Source organism: Triplophysa rosa, linkage group LG19 (genome assembly GCF_024868665.1).
Source record: "Triplophysa rosa linkage group LG19, Trosa_1v2, whole genome shotgun sequence".
Lineage (NCBI taxonomy): Eukaryota > Metazoa > Chordata > Actinopteri > Cypriniformes > Nemacheilidae > Triplophysa > Triplophysa rosa.
Window position 1 is genome coordinate 15,006,293 of NC_079908.1, and position 18,099 is coordinate 15,024,391.

Below are 18,099 nucleotides of genomic sequence, written 5' to 3' on the forward strand. Positions count from 1 at the left end.
GGCGTGTTTAGTGACAACAACGCTCAGGACACCACAGACCACACACAGTTCAAAAGCAAAACCGGTGCAAAATAAGACTAAATGGCAGCAATTTCGAAAGAGAAAACAGAAGGACTATTTAGAAAACAGTTCATTTGGAACACACAAACTAAATATATAACTAAAAGAAAGCATTTAAAGGATTAGTTCAGACAAAAATGTCGTGACTGTTTCTCCAAACCTGTATGACTTAAATAAACTTAGAAGCTCTTTTCCATTCAATTCCAATGAACATTGAATGAGGCTTTCAAGCTTCGAATATGATTTTAAAGCATCATAGAAGTGGCCCATACAACCTGTTCATCATATGCAAAGTCTTCTGAAACCAAGTCTTCATTTTCCTAAACTACTCCGACTTAAGACAACTTAGAATAAAGCGCATGAGTCATATGGACTACTTTAAAGATACTTTTTATGGGGCTTTTGTGTACTTTATGAAGCTCAAAAGCCTTTAAATCTTGAATGCGCTTTCTCAAACCCACACACACAGCACGTTCCCACCGATCACAAAAGATCCGTGTGTATTCTGCAGTCTCATACACACCAGCTTTACAAGGGATTAAACACCAGCCAGTTCCCACAATCCTCAGTGGGATACCAGAGCATTCTCCTAACCCCACCCGCTCACCTCTTTTCCACCTTTTTCTTGTTCCTTCTACCTCAAAAAGGAAAAAGAGACGATCGAGACGTTGAGCTTAGAAACAGGGGTCGGAGTTTCTCAACCCTGTTGGAAAATTGTGAGATGGTTCTGTGGAACATGAAAGCTGGTTTCTACCTTATAGATTATTTTGGGTCATTAACGAAACAAGCTAGCGCCTAATATGATCAAACATGTTCAAAAACACAGCAACTAACTCTGGATTTTCTAGAAAAATAAAGCGTACGGCTTTCCTCGGTCAGGAGCTAACTAGCACAGAGCGATGGAGGGTCACGGCCCCTCAGTGACCCTGATCTGGTGTTTCAGGAAGGTTGAGAGGGCTAAAAGTCATTCAGTCAGCCCTGCGTCTTGAGACCACCGTGTTGACAGGTCCAAGAAGAGTGGGAAACGTCATCATTAGCGACAGTGCATTTCAAGGGCTTAAATTACACAAATCCGGTTACTAAAAACAAATATATTGGTTTTCTCTTACAGTCCCTCGGCTATATACGTATGTGAAAAGACAATAGGGACGCTGCTGGGCTGTAATTTGCAATAAGTAAAAATGTTGTCCCAGACCCCATGAATTCAAGCGACGGCCGTGACAGACAGGCTTTTAGCCTCAAACATGCTTAAATATGTGCAAAGATGGCGGAAACTTAAGTCGCTAATGTGTCCTATTTAATTTGATGGATAGCTCGTCTCGGTGAAAATAATTTGTTGATCCACAGTGCTGTCATGGTGACTTGAGCGTCACAAATCATTTTTAATTGACAGTTTTACTAGCAGGTGTGGGGGAAAAAACAGCTCACAGAACAGAAAACAAATGTCTTGGAGCACCGCAAGGTAATTTAACCACCTGCCACCAAACGAAACCATTAAAGAATGATCGAGAAACCTGCATTTAAAGACCTTAAAGTTAAAATATAGTTTAATGTGCAGATATAAACGTACAGTATAAGACCGAATTTGTCTGAACATTTCAAAAACCATATGGCAACATTCTGGTAATGTGTTAAAAATTGCTTAAACTGGTCTAAACTGTTTTACTGGTCTTCGCTGGTGTAACACTGTAGAAACCTCTGAAACTCAAACCATTCAAATACAGTTTGAGCTTACAAAAAATCGTTTTTTTGTCAAAAAGTGATCGATTCAGATCTCAAAAAAGTCAAGTTGAGTTTTTTTACAATAAAGCTGGTCTACCTACGCTAGTCCCTCATTTGACCAGTTCAAAAGTTAAAAACTCTAAATCCAGCTGATCCACCAGCTAAAACCAGTTGAACACCAGTTTGGTCAGGCTGGAGGACCAGCTTAGGCTGGCTTTAGCTGTTTTTATTCCCAGTAGGAACCTAAAACCAGCAGGACATCTTAAGCTGGTTAAAGCTGTATTTTCCAGTAGTAGTAAATAACCCATAACATCTGTCAGAAAACCACTGACTCTCACAAACATCTAAACCCCGGCCCGCAAGGCAAGAGACGAAAACATCAGCTCTCCGATCCACAAGCGCCTGTCCTGATCTGCAATCAGTATCGGCACAATACCGTCTCTGTCTCCTACAACTGGCCCATTTTAATAAACAACACATCCGCCCGGAGCAATGAAATTATAAGAGCCTGACAACAGTGAGAATCAGCCGGCGTTCCTCGGCTTGCTTAAGAGACCGTGAGTCGATGCCTCCTCTCTCGCGCCCTATTACGACCGTGTGCTCAGCCAATCAGCTGCACAATGAAGCGAGATAAATGGGAATTACCCGCGAGGCAAAGGTTAATGTTTTTCGAACCGATCCGCACTCATTCTATCAACAAAAGGAAGAGATCAAAAAGCCTGCAGCATCTCTATCGACGAAGGCTTTGCCGAGACGTCTTATCTGTGGGTTGAGGAGGCTTCAGTGTGTTTTTGTGTATGGATGTTATTGGAAGTGCGTGACGGAGAAGATTCTGTCTTTCCTCTATTGTGACTGTGCTGAATTGAAATCTCTTGCTTTATGAGCTCAGGCAATGAGCAACAGCACAATTGTCACATCTGCTCGGCAGAAAAGGCCAGACGGATTACATGTCAATTACAACAAAGAGCGCAGAACCCTGATAAATGACTGTGTTGTGTTGCTTTAGTGTAGATGAAAAGTGAATGCTTAATGATTTTCTGTATTCAAATGCATTTCAAAACAGATGTGAACATGGTTAAGAAAGAATATGAGTTTAACTGTAAACAGGACGGCTGATTGAAGTGATTATCTTGGGAATGGAAAGCATTTGTATGTGAACAGACATAAACCATTATGTAAAACTATTATGTGTTTGTGGATTACGTAGTGTTCACCTTTCAATAAATAACTTCATTTTAGAACACCATTTTGTGAACAGTTACGATTTAATTAGACTTAAGCATTTCTATGACAAACTTAAAAACCCCTACATAAGTGTTTTGACTTCTCAGTTTGAAAATCCTGACGTACATGCATAATGTAGTTGCACACGTTTGTGAGCGAGCGGCGCCGGCACGTTTCAAATTTGTATCTCCTTTAACTTCTCAGGCTCTTCCTTTCACTCTTAGCACAAACAGGAAGTCTCGGGGCGGTCTTCCTGTGGAGAAACGCAGTGGGATACACAATCCTAGAGTTTAACCAAACCACACACACATACACAATAGCAGATTTTATGAGAACACTCTTTTAGGAACAGATCTTGAAAGCAGAATCGTTCCATCGATCTGTAACAAATGCACACAAAGAGCATAAAAGCTCTCGCTCGCTCGTAAAGCCTGGAACTTTAATGGAGACTCTAAGTGTCCAGAACGAGCCGGTGGAAAAGATGACTGCACGTTTCACTGAGCTCAAACATGGCAGCAGTCCATACAGCATGTGCAGAAAAAAAATATATTTTTTACACAAATCTGCCTTTGCACACAGCTTCAAATTCTTTACATGATACCACTTGTATGTACATGTATGCACATGTAACTGCATTTAAATGTCAACTTTGCTGTTTTTCGTGTGCAAGAACAGTGAGCAGGGAAGCGAAAAGTTTAAAATCCTCTTTCGCATCATAGTGCTCATGACACACACAAAACAATACTGTACAAATAGTGACCTTACGTATATGTATTGGGTGTAACTTGGCTCTTTTTGCCCTGTGGACTATTAAAAAATTAACTTGCAATATATATATATATATATAGTAGTTATTTTATAATTATTTATATATTCAAATGTGTCTAGTAAAAATGTCTAACAGTTGACATACATCACAGAGGAATTTTGTCATGACGGTCAAAACTTTATTTCCAGCATATGTCCATTCCATTAACGTGAAATTATGTTTTATGTTGATGGGATTCTGTAGTGGAAGTAGGGCTGTCACGATTATGAAATTTGACTGACGATTAATTGTCTAATAAATCATTGCGATTGTGACGATTAATTGTCTGTTTTAGGGCTTTGGCGATTATGACGATTAATTGTCTGTTTTTGAGCTTTGACATTTAATTCTCATACATTTTTGATTCAGCGATTGAAACGACCATATTGTTCTGAATACAAGACTATGTTTTTTATTGGAAATACATCGAAAAAAATTGGGTCATCATATATTTAAGGTTTAGGCTTTTACCTGTCAATAATACAACCGCCAAATACTTGTAAATTAAGTAAATTGATCAGGTGTGAATTGAAGCCACCATTAAAATACTATCAGTCATAGAAAAGCTTCTAGTCTGTTTTTTTCTCACTTGCAAGACTACAATAAAAGTTCATTTCTATGTTAATGAAATTTTGGTAGACTGGTTTTCACACTGAGATTTGCTTAAATAATATTAAATTGTACTGCAGGTAATTTGTATGTTTTAGTTTTTTTTTTTAAGTGATTGTGTTGTGGTGGTACATTTTACAAGTATGACCATGCTTTAGTAACCATAGATACACTAAAATATGCAATATACAGATGCACTACAGCTCCCCCTAGTGTCTTCTATAGAGATGTGCGATAATTGCGATGATCTGAAACCATCGCGATGAGGTCAAACAATCGCGATGAGACGATTATTTAATAATCGTGACAGCCCTAAGTGGAAGTGACATTCTTGGAATAAACAGATCTAGAAAAAAAAAATTTGCATCATAAATTTACATTACATTACATTTATTAGACGCTTTTATCCAAAGTGACTTACAATTGAGAAATACTCAAAAACAATATTTTTGATTAAAAAGTATTTTTATGTTATATTTTTATTCTGGATTTCATATTCTAAGGATAAAGCAGAAGAATAAAAAACATGAATAAAAGGCATCTGGAAAATAGTATAAAAGTGTAAATGATAAAGGGATGATGATAAAAAATTCCTGTATATCAATAGGAAAAAGTTGAAAACTGAAATGTTGGTCATAGTTAAAAAAAAGTGCTGTGAGGATTTTTCCACAATCCACAATTTACAAGTATAACTACATCAATTCAATGAGTATACAGAACGCTGTTTACAACTTTGACCCACAATTAGCTAAAAGCATCACAGTTGTCACGGTTTATATCGCATAAATGCACTGCTCCTCTACACTTGACATGTGAGGCAAAAAAAAAGGATAAAGTAAATGGCAACGTAGCCTGTATTGGATGATAACTTATGACATGCAGAAAAAAAATAACGTGGTAATCTTCATTTGAATCAATAAAAGAAGGCAGTGAAAAGAATTTGATTGATTGTAGCACAAGGACGCCATCACGTTGTTATGCCCTCAATCATAGCAACCTTGAGGACGTGTCAGTCTTTTGTAAATTCTGCCTCATTTTATATGACATGTTCAAGATTGAACAGAATTCCAATTGTGACGTTTAAAACCTGTCCACCACAGATAAGCAACACTAGCAGGACTAAAGGAGAATTATTGGTAAAAATGTTTTATTGTCTGTAACAACTGCAAAAAATATCTTACAATTTAGTTTTTTATAAACACACCAGACAATGCCTGGAACCTGATAGACCTTTAACTGTCACAGAGAGACTCGGGACAGAGATTTACCTGCATTTGTATAGCGTGAACCCCGCCCAGACTGTGTTTTATAGTGACCGATCGCTAGCCAAGCGTCTCCGCTCGGGCTCGACTGAATCCAGATGTGAGCCTGTTATCGATCTTCTCTAAATTGGAAAGCGCCTAAGCCCGGGCGGTTGGCATCCCTTACGGTATCAAATTGAGCGCACGGGTTTTGAATAATTGAGCCGCAAGCGAGAGTGTCGGGTGAATTAGCTCTATAAAAAGCGAGTCGCGCTCGGCTCGTTGCTATTGTGTAATCATGCTGATCTTCCACGCACGTCCACGCCGTATCGCAATACATTGAGCCAGATGGTTAGAGGTGTTAAATAAACACCAATGTGCACGCATTATCAGCTTCGATTACCAACAGCTGCCACTTTAGATCTGAGTATTCTTGAAAAAATATGTTAAAATGAACGCTGATAATCTGCGCTGGCGGATAGATTGAATATGCATGATGGCCTGGTTCCATGCTGAGGACGTTGGAGTTGTGACGGTCTAAAAGCTGCCCTGACATCACATGCAGGATGATTCACAATAAAAGAGTGGACCTAAAATTTTGTCTACATACCCATAAACATGCGGAAACATGGAATTATGGAAAAATGGTAGCGTCTCTTTATGGTAATATCTGTTTGAAATCACAATTGTTTTCAATCGCTTTTTTCAGACACAGTGTACCGAGACAGCAGGCAGGTTTCATAACTATGAAAACAGGCCTCGCTACAGTCACGTACATACGCTTAACCTTTTCATGGGATTCCTCTCTTCTCCCAGAAAAAAAGCATGGAAAGAAATAAAGAGCAGCGAACGGGAGATCTATGACCATCTCAACTAAAGACAACTGCCAACCCATCAACACAAGCCATCACATTTCATAGCATTATTTATGCACACCAGATACTTCAAATCACTCCCTGTACACTAGTACAGTCTTAGGCACTAAATATAATTAAAATGAGAATCATAATGTAAAACATTTATCATATTATAAAGTCTATGTCTAAAAAGGTTCAATTCTGTCATAATTTTCTCACTTTTATGTCATTCCCCAACCCATATGACTATTTTTCCTTCACTGAAATACTGGAGAGACACATTAAACACATACTGACTTTATCAATAATGAGAGATATTGATAGTTTTTATATAATAAAAGTAGATAGTGAGTCGGGACTGAGACTACCAAGTCACCAATGTTCTGCCTAATATCTCGTTTAGTGTAGCACAGAACGATATCATACAGGTTTGAAGTAAATAATGGCAGACCCAGGCCCAAATGTCATTACAAAATTAGAAAAAATATATATTATATTATTAACTGTGCTTATCTATAAATGTGAAAAAGTGAAAGTGAAAAAGTGAAAGTGAAATGTAATCAGAATAAGCTAGAAAAAAAGTGATGTCAGCTTGATGAAGTAGGAAAATTTGCTTTACAAATGTCTTTGTTCTGTTGAACACAAAAGAAGCTATTTTGAAGAATATAGGAAAGAAACCGGTTGTGGGGCACTTTTGACTACCATTGTTATTTTTCCTACTATGGTAGTCAACGGTGGCCAAGAACTGTTTGATTACAAGCATTCTTCCAAATATATTTCTCTGTGTTCATCAGAACGAAAATTTTTACAGATTTGGAACAACTCAGGAGTGAGTAAAAGAAGACAGAATTTTTATTTTATGGTGAACTGTCTTTAAAAACAGGCTTCATTAATAATGTTGTACCCCTTTTCCTTTTGATTTAAAGGGTGAAATATGTTCTTGACAGGTTAAACAACAAACTACATATGAAATACTAATAATAATTAAATTGATAAACTGCTCAAAAGATCAGAAAGATGAGCTAAAGTACAGTTGGCCTTCTCTTCTCCTCACACTGGCTTTATATCTCACTGAACTATCCCACAACACGTTTTCTGATGGCCTATTCGTTTGCTTGTTAGTTTCATATGTGCCTTATTGCATAGCCATCAGACAATTAGCTCAATGTCATAGGCTGTAATGGACTTGTGGACATGATGCCCCTGTGGCGTTGGTTTTGCTCCATCAAACACACGCTACTTTCTCCATCCCATACGTGCTGTGGGGTCAACCGAACAGTGAGTGTGTGCGGCAAAAGGTCAGTTTTCTGCCTAAATTCCTCTGGAACAACCTCGAATGCAGCCGAAACCACAGAGCGGCGGGAATCGAAATGAACAGAATATTGCAAAATAAATTTAAAAAAGAGCAGTATGCGTAGTATCCACTATGTTCCTGAATCTCTGGTTAACAGCTCCCGGTGTGTCTAAATAACTGTCACAACAACTGATCCTCTATTTTATTTTATTCATATTTTTAAAGGATGGCTTTCAAACCCATTTTACTTCCCAAGGTTCATGTGTTTCCCTGCACAGCGGCACATCCAAACAAGACATTTCCATTAGCTGTAGCAGTACCGATTCTTCACTTCCAGTGCAAACACACGACAACAAGTAACACCTTCGTCCCAGCCCAACTGTTTCCCATCATGCTTTGCTGTGAATTCGTACACTTGGCTGGCCCTGCTGCTTACTGTAGAAATGCGTCTCACAACGGAAGGTCAAAGCGCAATCCTCTCTCACCCTAATAAATATGAACAAATATCGACTTTATCAGTATTGACAGATATTGATGTTTTATACAACACAATAAAAGTGAATAAGGACTGAGACTGACAAAAGCAAAGTCATTCAGGTTTGAGAAAAATAATGACAGACATTTCATTTTTGGGTGAACTATGTAAGCATCTTCTTGGCCCGGTACAAGGCTGTTGTCCAAAGGTGGGCGCTCTCGGCCGGGGCGACAGGTGTGTCAACTCTGACCTCCTCATTTATGAGACCATCTCTGGAGGTATTCGGATCAAACAATCGCTCCAGCTGCCTTCGCCCCCTCCTCTTCTGCAAAACCGGCTATAATGCCAAGTGTGTCTGATCGTCTTAGCTTCAAAATACCAACAGATCCCCACCCACGGCATTCCACCCCCCCAGACCTTGACCTCCCCTGCGAGCCTCTTGCCCTTCGAGCTCTGAGCGGCTCCCCTAAGGGAAACCGGCTTCCTTCTGCCCTTCGCATTCCTGACGTTTTGGCTGAAGCTAACTGAGCATGCTCTTCATCTTTCCAAAGGACACCTGAGATTTACGACAACTGTTAAGCCTCGGGCACAGTCCAGTTAACAAACAGATGAGCCGTTCATACAGGGGTGGACGTACGTGGATGAAGATATGCGTAACATAATACGCATGCTATATTGCGTTGGTGAGTGGCAGGAATGCGTCATCTGTCGTAAGTGAGATGATTGAGACCGTTTATTCATATTAGAGCTTACACAAATATCTTTCCCTGGGAAAAAAAAGACCTCGTATGAATTTTAAGTTTACAGTAGAATCTTAAGAAAGGTCCTTTAGGATGTTTTTAAAGACCTTTGACTTTATTTGACCCGAAATAGCCTCACATTGACCAATCCGCAGTTATTTAAGTGAAATCTGGGATTAGTTATTGAATCAAAATCTCTCAAAATTCAGTTTAGAAACGTATGTATGTGGGATCCAGAGCATCCTGTTGTCCCTGGCAGAATCGGCCTCATGCATATTGGAATTGGATGACTTCAGAGGAGGCGTCCGTCCAAACAACACTTGGAGCTAGTCTTTCATAAACACACGGAGACATAAACAAGCAAACTCACACGTACACACACACACAAACAGCCAGTGTACGCGTTGTTCTCAGGGTCTGTATTTTTCAGTCAGATAAGTGAAAACCTACGGGCATAACTACAGTAATTTATGTGCAGGCAGCCGCACTCATTCATCCGGAAGACAACCAGGATCAATAAATAAATCACCCAGATTGGCCCATTCCTTTAGAAGGACCCCGCTGAATGTCGCCCTTCACTACGGTTAGCCTCCCAAATCCACAGAAGAAACTTCTCCACAAGCCGAGCAAAACAAAAAAGGTTCTGACACCGCAATACATCAAATTCTCGATTATTTTTATGTCGCCGTAAGTGTGATCCTAAAACAATGCTCGGTACAAATAAACAATACAGTCCATTTATTTGAAATATTTTACGGGGGTTGGAAAGATTGTGTCATATCGATGCATGTCCAGCAGTTAACTGCACTGTAAACACATCTAAACTTGGAGGGAAAGAAAACAAGGCTGGGATATAATAAAAATAAAAAATAATAGGTTTTTTTTTTTAAGAGTGTCAGCCAACAGTTTCATTTTCAGACGCTTCTGTTCATGGTCTAGCAGAGGGATGTTAGAAATAACACAGATGGAAAAGCCATTAAACGAGTTTTAAACTGGTAAAAAGCCTTCAAATGTCAATGCTGTGGTGGTAATAGGAGGGCTTAGTGACATCAGCCAATACAGAATTTTTTTTAGAAGTTATTATAATAAAAACATTTTAGTCCTAGAACCAAAATCACCATAAATTGGCCTTTTAATGATTATTGACGAAGCTAAGAAAAACTTTAAATTGCTACGTATCCCAGTAAGCAATGGGGACGTCCCACCCCCTCGGTTACAGTGACAATGAGGTAGGATTTAACTGTGTTGGTAGCACAAAGTGATTAAGGCTCAAAGATTTATCAAAGGCTTAAGTCACTGTGTTTTTTTGTCCTGACCCAGACGCAAAGAGCGGCGGCTGTCACACTGTCACTTCTCTCAGCCTCCGTCTCACTTCCTCGTTCACTAATTCTTTAGCTCATTCCCCTTTTTCCAACTTTCTTTTGGTTCCTCCTTCCGTTTTGGCCCTCTCGCTCTCTTTTTCATATTTTAGTTCCTCTCACGCTCTTTTTGTCTCCTTTGCTCTTAAACTCTGGTGAATCACTGCAAGAATGTGTCAAACAGACACCCCTGTACTGTATTAATCAATTTTACATACAGACAAACACACACCTCCCTATTTCAAGCTATTTTATAAACTGTAAGATATATACAATTATTTGTATTTTATAACCACTACACTGCCATTAGTGATCACTTTAGACCATAATGATGCTTAGGCCCAATCCCAATTCTACCCCTTACCCCTACACTTTCCCCTACCCCTCCGCGTTCACGTGAAGGGGTAGGGGTGTCTCAATTCTCTTTTGGTTGGAGGGGTAGGGGTAAGGGGGAGGGCCAGATAGCCCTTCAAACGAATATTTTTCGGGACCAACGAAGGGCTAAGAGAAATTTCCAACATGGCTGCTCACTCGAGCAAGCAGACCCATAAATGTAAGTAATTTTTTCCATTAATAAGGATTGTTATGACAATTTTTCATTTTATGTATGTTACATTCAATCTTGTGTTTGTATTTACGGTGATGTTCTTTTAACGTTTGCAAAAAAAATCGCTAAAGTTTGCTAGCGGACAGCACTGATTGCACGATATTAGAAAATATATTTTTATGCCATATACCATCGGCGCATGTAACGTTAGGAGCTAGCAATGTCATATGATGACGTATACCAGTGTAGTAGCTTTCATATAGCTCAGTGGTAAGAGCGTTGCGTTAACAACGCAAGGTTGTGGGTTTGATCCCAGGGGATTGCACATACCTACGTATAGGATAATGCAATGTAAGTAGTAGTGGTGTTCCATTTCTTAGCGGAAAATTTGTAACCCTTCCCCTTGCCACTTTGTTTCTAGGGGCGAGGGGTAGGCGAAGGGGTAGAAAATAGAATTTGGATTGGGCCTTATTGTCCTGTTCCATTTGGTGTAAAATACATTTTTTTTTGTAATGGCAGACTAAGCATTTCTTCCAAAGTGCACACGTCTATACTTACAATATTTCCTCTGAAAAGTTTTTCACAAATTGACAAAAAAAGACAAAAAAATCATACAAAAATTGAACATATTTAGAAATCAATGTGACACCTAATTTTTGTCTATTGAATACAATAAAAAATAATCACAGTAAATACAAACATCAAGTTCCATAAAATAATTAAATAGGCTGTACATAAATATTCAAACATCAGAAAAATGTTAAACATTATGGGGTGGTTTCCTGGACAGGGCTTAAGCCTAGTCACAGACTTAGAGACACTTTGAGGTGTCTTAATCGAAAACAACTTGAACTAACATATCTTAACATATATCAGTGTGATTGTTTTGTCTCAAAATGCACACCAGTAATGTTTTTGTTAAGTATGTTTTTAATAACGACTTAAATATCCTAATTTAACTAAAGCCTAGTCCTGGTTTTAGCTAATCCCTGTCCGGGAAACCGCCCCTATATATTTTAAAGGCTCTAAAGCTGTTATAATGGGCAACTAGATCTCTCTGAAGAGAAAGCAAATTTAGGGATGCAGCATCAGTACCACACACAAATCAATGCTTACAACATTGCCTTTTAACAGACATCCTGGACCCTCTGCATATAGATCACAGCATCAAATACCTCTGATCTAAAAGCTCTGCACGCTCAATCGAGCCGTTTAAAACCAGTCATCAAAGATGATTCCCGTATCACTGTAATTTCAAGTAGTAGACATTTTTTCACATGGGACAAGCTGCTTTCAATTACCCCTCAGATCTGCACAAAATACGCTTGATGACATCACAAAGAGGAATTCATCCCCATACTACAACTCTCCCGCTTTGCTTCCAGTGTTTATACGGAGCTGCCGAGAGAACAAAAAAAGCTTCCCCCCAGATGAGATCACCCCGTTCAGAACGTGGCCCAGCCTCCTTTTTTTCCTCTCCTACTTATTACAGTTCAGACGTATGGAATGTGCTCATTGGTGCGGAAACAGAGGGCGGGATGGAGTTTAGGAGCGCTGCCAGGCCTTTATCAAATAGCTGATGAAAATGAACTTCGAAATCCAATTAGCCCAAACCCTTTTGGCAGCCATGACCCAAATAATGACAGACTGCAGGCCCTATCCCACAGTGAGAATCTAAACCAACCCATAATATGCATGACATGAAGACATGCTAAAAATGAAGGATGAACTGTTATTCCTTCCAGTAGGTTACCTTTGAAGCGCGGTTCAAATAAATACGAGTATTAAAATAGCGAGTGTGCTGGGTTGTGATGAATAGGAAAGAAAGAAGAACGCCTGACTCTATAATCAACAAGTTGGAGTTTCCAAGCCCCTCTGGCAGTGTGACCAACAGGAAGTGGCGAGGATGTGTGTGGACGCCAACCAGAGCCAATTAAAAAAAGGAGCGCGAAACATGTCGCAGCTAATGAGCTCCCTTCCTTGACCTCCCTCACCTTTCTGAGACCTCTCTCCGGGAAACACAAGGAGCCGGTGGCTGCCTTGACCCCAGAGCCCCCCCGCCTCTTCCCGTGTGACCACAAGGTCTACAAACACATGCTTCGGTCTCCGGAGCTCAACCACATGGCTTTTTTCGCTGCTGGGTCTCCACTGGAGTTAAACACTCCAACAATTTGACCATGTTCCTCTTTAATTTATGGGGTTAAATCTGCCTCTACTTGGCGTAATGGGGCTGTGAAAGTTCTTTCCAAGAACTCGCAATAAATAGCCTCCAAATTAATTGGGAGAATTTATGAAGTCGTAAGATAACTCGGATGCACTGTGACCCGAGCAGTATAATTAAGCCGGCTATAAAGTGTGGCTAGTTGTAATGAAGCTTGGCCGTGGGTGTAACGGCCCTTTAAGTTAAGTGATGACCGTAAAAAGTGATTCATTAAAGAAAAAACACACACCTGAAGGGGGAGGTGGTTTGCGGTGGGCAGAGCGTGTGGAAGGGGAGGTCGACTCGGCACCGAGAGCACTGCTGTAAGGGATATGCAAAACTACGCATTTTCAAAAGTGATTAGTCAGTGTTGCCTGAACGACTGTGATATGTTTTTAAAAGGCTATTTTTAAAGCGACACATCATCTTAAAAATGAAAATGCAACACTCGAGGCTGCACACTCACAAGTATAAAATGTAATGCAATGTCAAAAGGTGATCATCTGAAAGTGTATGGGAAAATGAACTTAAAGATTTGACGGTTTAATAGTACAAACTGCCTTACAGTCGTCTCTATTTTACAAGGTGTGTAATTTGTACGGCCTCATTCATACGCTTTGGTATGATATGCATTCATGCCAGTGATGGTTAGGTTTAGGGTCGGGGCTTTTTCTAATAATCATAGTTTTTGTATAATTCACTTAGTATATATTCAAAAGAAATAGCCACCTCGTAAAATAGTTAAAGGGATAGTTCACCCCAAAATGAAATTCTGTTTACTCACCCTTTTGTCGTTTTAAATCTGTACGACTTTCTTTCTTCTGCAGAACACATATGAAGATATTTTGAAGAATTTTGGTAAACAGAAATGGCTGGTCCCCATTCACTTCTATTGTATGGACACAAAACCAATGCAAGTCAATGGGGACCATTTTTTTTTTTTTACCAACATTCTTCGAAATATCTTCTTTCATTCTGCAGAAGATAGAAAGTTATACAGGTCTGAATATACATTAGGGAGAGTAAACGATGACAGCATTTTCATTTTGGGGTGAACTATCCCTTTAAGAATTTCCGTGAAGCTGTCAGAGCGCACTGTCAACATACTAATATGCAATGAAAACGTATAATAAAACAAAAAGAAATGGCAAAAGTCCTAAATTTAACTTTAAATTTCATTTTAAACTTACAATGGCAAACCCTCATCCTTACCCAACACTAATAAAACAACAAAAGCAGGGCCAGCGTTCGTCTCTCCCTCTGCCCACCATAGAATCGGTCCTGTCATTGGAGCTCTCCAAACATGGACCATATGTGAGTTCAGCGCTGGTAATCAGACTCCATTATGGAGCAGGCGGCTGAGTTCATCAGGAAAAAATTAGGCCGCCACTCGGCCGCGCTCTCCCATTGGCCGGTTGCGTGGAGCGTTCTGTTTGAGGGCACCCCAAACATTCCTGCGGATAATCTTTTCCATTCCTCTGCTCGCTGCAGCGAGGAGAGCCTGAATCGCAGCACAAGGGCAGCATTGTGAGGCCTCTCCACAGTCCCTTTTTAAGTGCTCCCTCTTGCTCGCTTCATACAAGCACTTTACCAAAAGGTTTTTTCACCACACTATTAAAATCATATTCATAAAAAACTGATTGCCTTTGAAATGACGCTGGAACTGAATAGGAGCGCTGTGTTTCTCACGACCTCTTTTCAGTAAAGTTTTGTTTTGTAGAAAAACTAAAACAGCGTAAAACTGCTGAATGCCAACGCCACATCAGTAAGCGCGGTACAGTTCGGGGAACAGATCTCCCCAGGTGACGTTCTCCTGCCAGCTTCTTGTTTGCCAATGAGCCCCCGTCGCCATCTTCACTACACTGAAGTGGTTCTCAACCAAGGGCTCCGGGCCCGCTAGCAGACCTCAGTTAACTTCCCGGGGGACTGAAAAAAGTATGATAAAATAGTGCAATTTCTTTTGATAATTGTAATAATTTAACAAACAAAATAGTAAATCTGCTAAAAACACAACTTATCCGCTGAGCTGTTTCACTGCAGCGCTCAGCAGGGGGATAAACAAATTGACAATACAATTCGCCCCCTTAACAACTGTCAGCAGATCTAAAATAATTTCATTGGTAATTTCTCCTTGGGGTTTTCTTGTATTCTTCAAAGAAATGTTTCTCTTCATAAAAGTTGTAGGTTAGTTGAGGAGAACATGTAAGAAATTTCACTCTGCATCTGGAAAATTTTATGGCACCCAGCAAACGTTTTTCTTTAGAAAAGGAACACTTTATCACATTAAAGGTACATTCACTCAAAAATGAAAATTCTTTCATTATTTATAACTTTTCAATTCCAGACTTTCTTTCTTCTACAGAACGCAAAATAACAAATTTTGGAAAACGTTGATAACCAAAAACATTGGACTTCCAGTGTATGGACACAAAACCACGGTTGCATTTCTCAAAATATCATTTTTTTGTGTGTTCCACAAAAGACGAGTCATATTGAGATTTTGATCAACATGAGAGTAAATAAATGATGACAGAATTTTTTTCGGGGTGAACTATCCTTTAAAATATTCTTATTTAACTTCCTATAAAGGTAGTTTACACTTTTAGCTCACGTTTCTGATATTTCAACACAAGATGACAAACTGCCAGCTTTAATATGTGATTATGGTCACCAGCGAAAAAGCAACAGGCTAAGAAAACACATCATTTTGCTCCCAAACACAACCAAGAGATTTACGGCAACATATTCCCCAATTAGAAACACGGTCATTACTACGTCTATAAAAGAGCGACTCCAGTTAGACTGGCCTTCACTGCCACCTCACACAAAACCGCAAGGTTTCCACAGGAACCATTTCTCAAAGAACACGCCGCGCAGCACCATACAGGCTTTTAAAAGACAGACTCTCATCTATTATGGCCAGTGGAAAAAAAACAATATGTAGACAGAAATCATTTTTACAGGCAAGCTCATTTGCGTTGCCAAAGCTATCAGAAGCGTCTCGAGACCGTGATTGCATTTTGAGGAAACATGTAACATTTTTTTTACAAACAACGATGTCAGAGGAACCTGTGTGCGAATAGCTTGAAGTACCAAATAACAAAAGCAAAAACATCCCTTTGAAAACATACAGTAAGATATAAAAGCCTGAGACCATTAGTTAACAAGGCTATCTTACAATTTTGTAAATTAAAAACGTTTTTAGTAATATTATCAGCATTACAATTTAAATGAAAAATCAGCATTTTGATCATTTACAGGCTTGACTAAATATGAATATTAATGATAAAAAATATATTATTATTATTTTATTTTTTAAGATTTTATTTTTGCCGTTTTTGCCTTTATCGGTTTTAGCGAGAGAGAGGACAGGAAGCGAAGTGGGAGAGAGAGAAGGGGGTGGGTTCGGGAAAGGATCACGAGATGGGAATCGAACCCGAATCGCCCGATGCGCAACCACGCCACGTGGCAGAGCACTGCCAATGAGGCTATCGGCTCTGGCAAAATATATCATTATTTTATTTAATGAATATACACATTAATAATATATCAACAGCTTATTTTCAAAATTTTTGCTGTCATGCCATAGGACACATGTACGGTATATTTGTCTAACCACATAAATTGCATTAACCTAGAAATAGCTCAAAACAATACATTTTTCAATCAATATTTCTTAATTTTACACCAAAAAACAGATTGACTATATATGATCCCAGACTTTTTGGACCCTGGCCCTCGTTTAAGAACACTCCTATGCACAAAAACACCAAGCTCACTATTAAGATTTACACATCTCTATGACTAATTCATCAATAACAACAGCCTCGTAACAGTCATTCATTTACCAATCAAACAGGTTACACCACCTTTTAATTGTCGCATGCAACCTGCATGGGCAATGCAACAGAGAGATAAGTTAAGGAAACGCTGCCACACGGCAGGCAACAGTGGGATGTTTCCCACATACCGCAGGATCAGGGCTGGAATGTGCAGTATTGCTACAGTCAGTGTCGGCCCGTGAGGATTACTCAGAGGTGATGAGAAGAGGAACCCTGCTGACTGTATAGGCTGTGCTAACGTGTCCATCAGCCCGGCCCCTTAAACCAGCAAAACAAACTGTAAATCATACACTACAGTGCCATAACACATGGCAGGAGGTCAGACTCCGATTCAGATCACAAGGCGTTTTTGTGTATGTGTCCGCATGTGGCGCAAGATGTATCTTGTTTCCTGGAGGCTCTACATACAAGACCAGACATATTCGGCATGAGTTATGGACGAGCCCGGTCGGAAATCTGTTTAGGATGAAACCGGGGCTGTAATCGAGGACTTAAATGCAGTGATTTATGCACGTTCGCTCTTCAAAGCACAAACCATGAGGTTTTATGGGAACAGTTTTTTTGCACACAAAGCAGAATTATTTTACGTTGAGTTACTGTATAGAGAACTTTTTTGGACGATTTTGCAGTTGTGAGTATGTGACGATGAATCGGATGTTTATTTGATTCTCGTGTTTATTACCTGTAGAAAGCCTGCGTTGATGAAGAGCACACATGCCGGTGAAACACGTACATACTTCTCGTCCTCTCTGAGGATGCGGTGGAATTGAGCACTGGGGCTTCAGGAACCCTACAGGAGGAAACCAAAGAGATCTGTCAGTACATTAAATATTGACTACGATAATTCATAAACACTTTCAATTTTACGCCAAAACAAACAATCACCATAGGATGGTGAACACTGATCCACGCTGTCAAATAATTATTTCTGACTGCCCACCGGATTACCCAGAGGACATTTGTATTATCCGGAGTTGCTCTTTCATAGCTCTGGAGACTTAATGAAGAGGAGACACATGGGGTACTATTGGGGTCTTTCCTTCACAAGAAACATCTAAACATCATAAAGCTTCCATTTAACCTTACCGTTGCCGAAGAGAAAATAGTGAGATATTAAAGAAA

The 18,099-nt window shown here is 39.6% G+C and overlaps 1 protein-coding gene across 2 annotated transcripts in view; it reads right to left on the reverse strand.

Annotated features, from left to right (window-relative positions):
• Nucleotides 1-17,767, reverse strand: part of rxraa (retinoid X receptor, alpha a) — a 68,001-nt gene extending 50,234 nt beyond the window's left edge. For both annotated transcript variants that reach the window (XM_057360133.1, XM_057360130.1), the window contains exon 1: nucleotides 17,660-17,767. In XM_057360133.1, the coding sequence (XP_057216116.1) occupies nucleotides 17,660-17,693 (34 nt within the window). In that variant the 5' untranslated portion in view covers nucleotides 17,694-17,767. The remainder of the gene's footprint in view (nucleotides 1-17,659) is intronic.
• Between the last annotated feature and the right edge of the window lie 332 nt (nucleotides 17,768-18,099).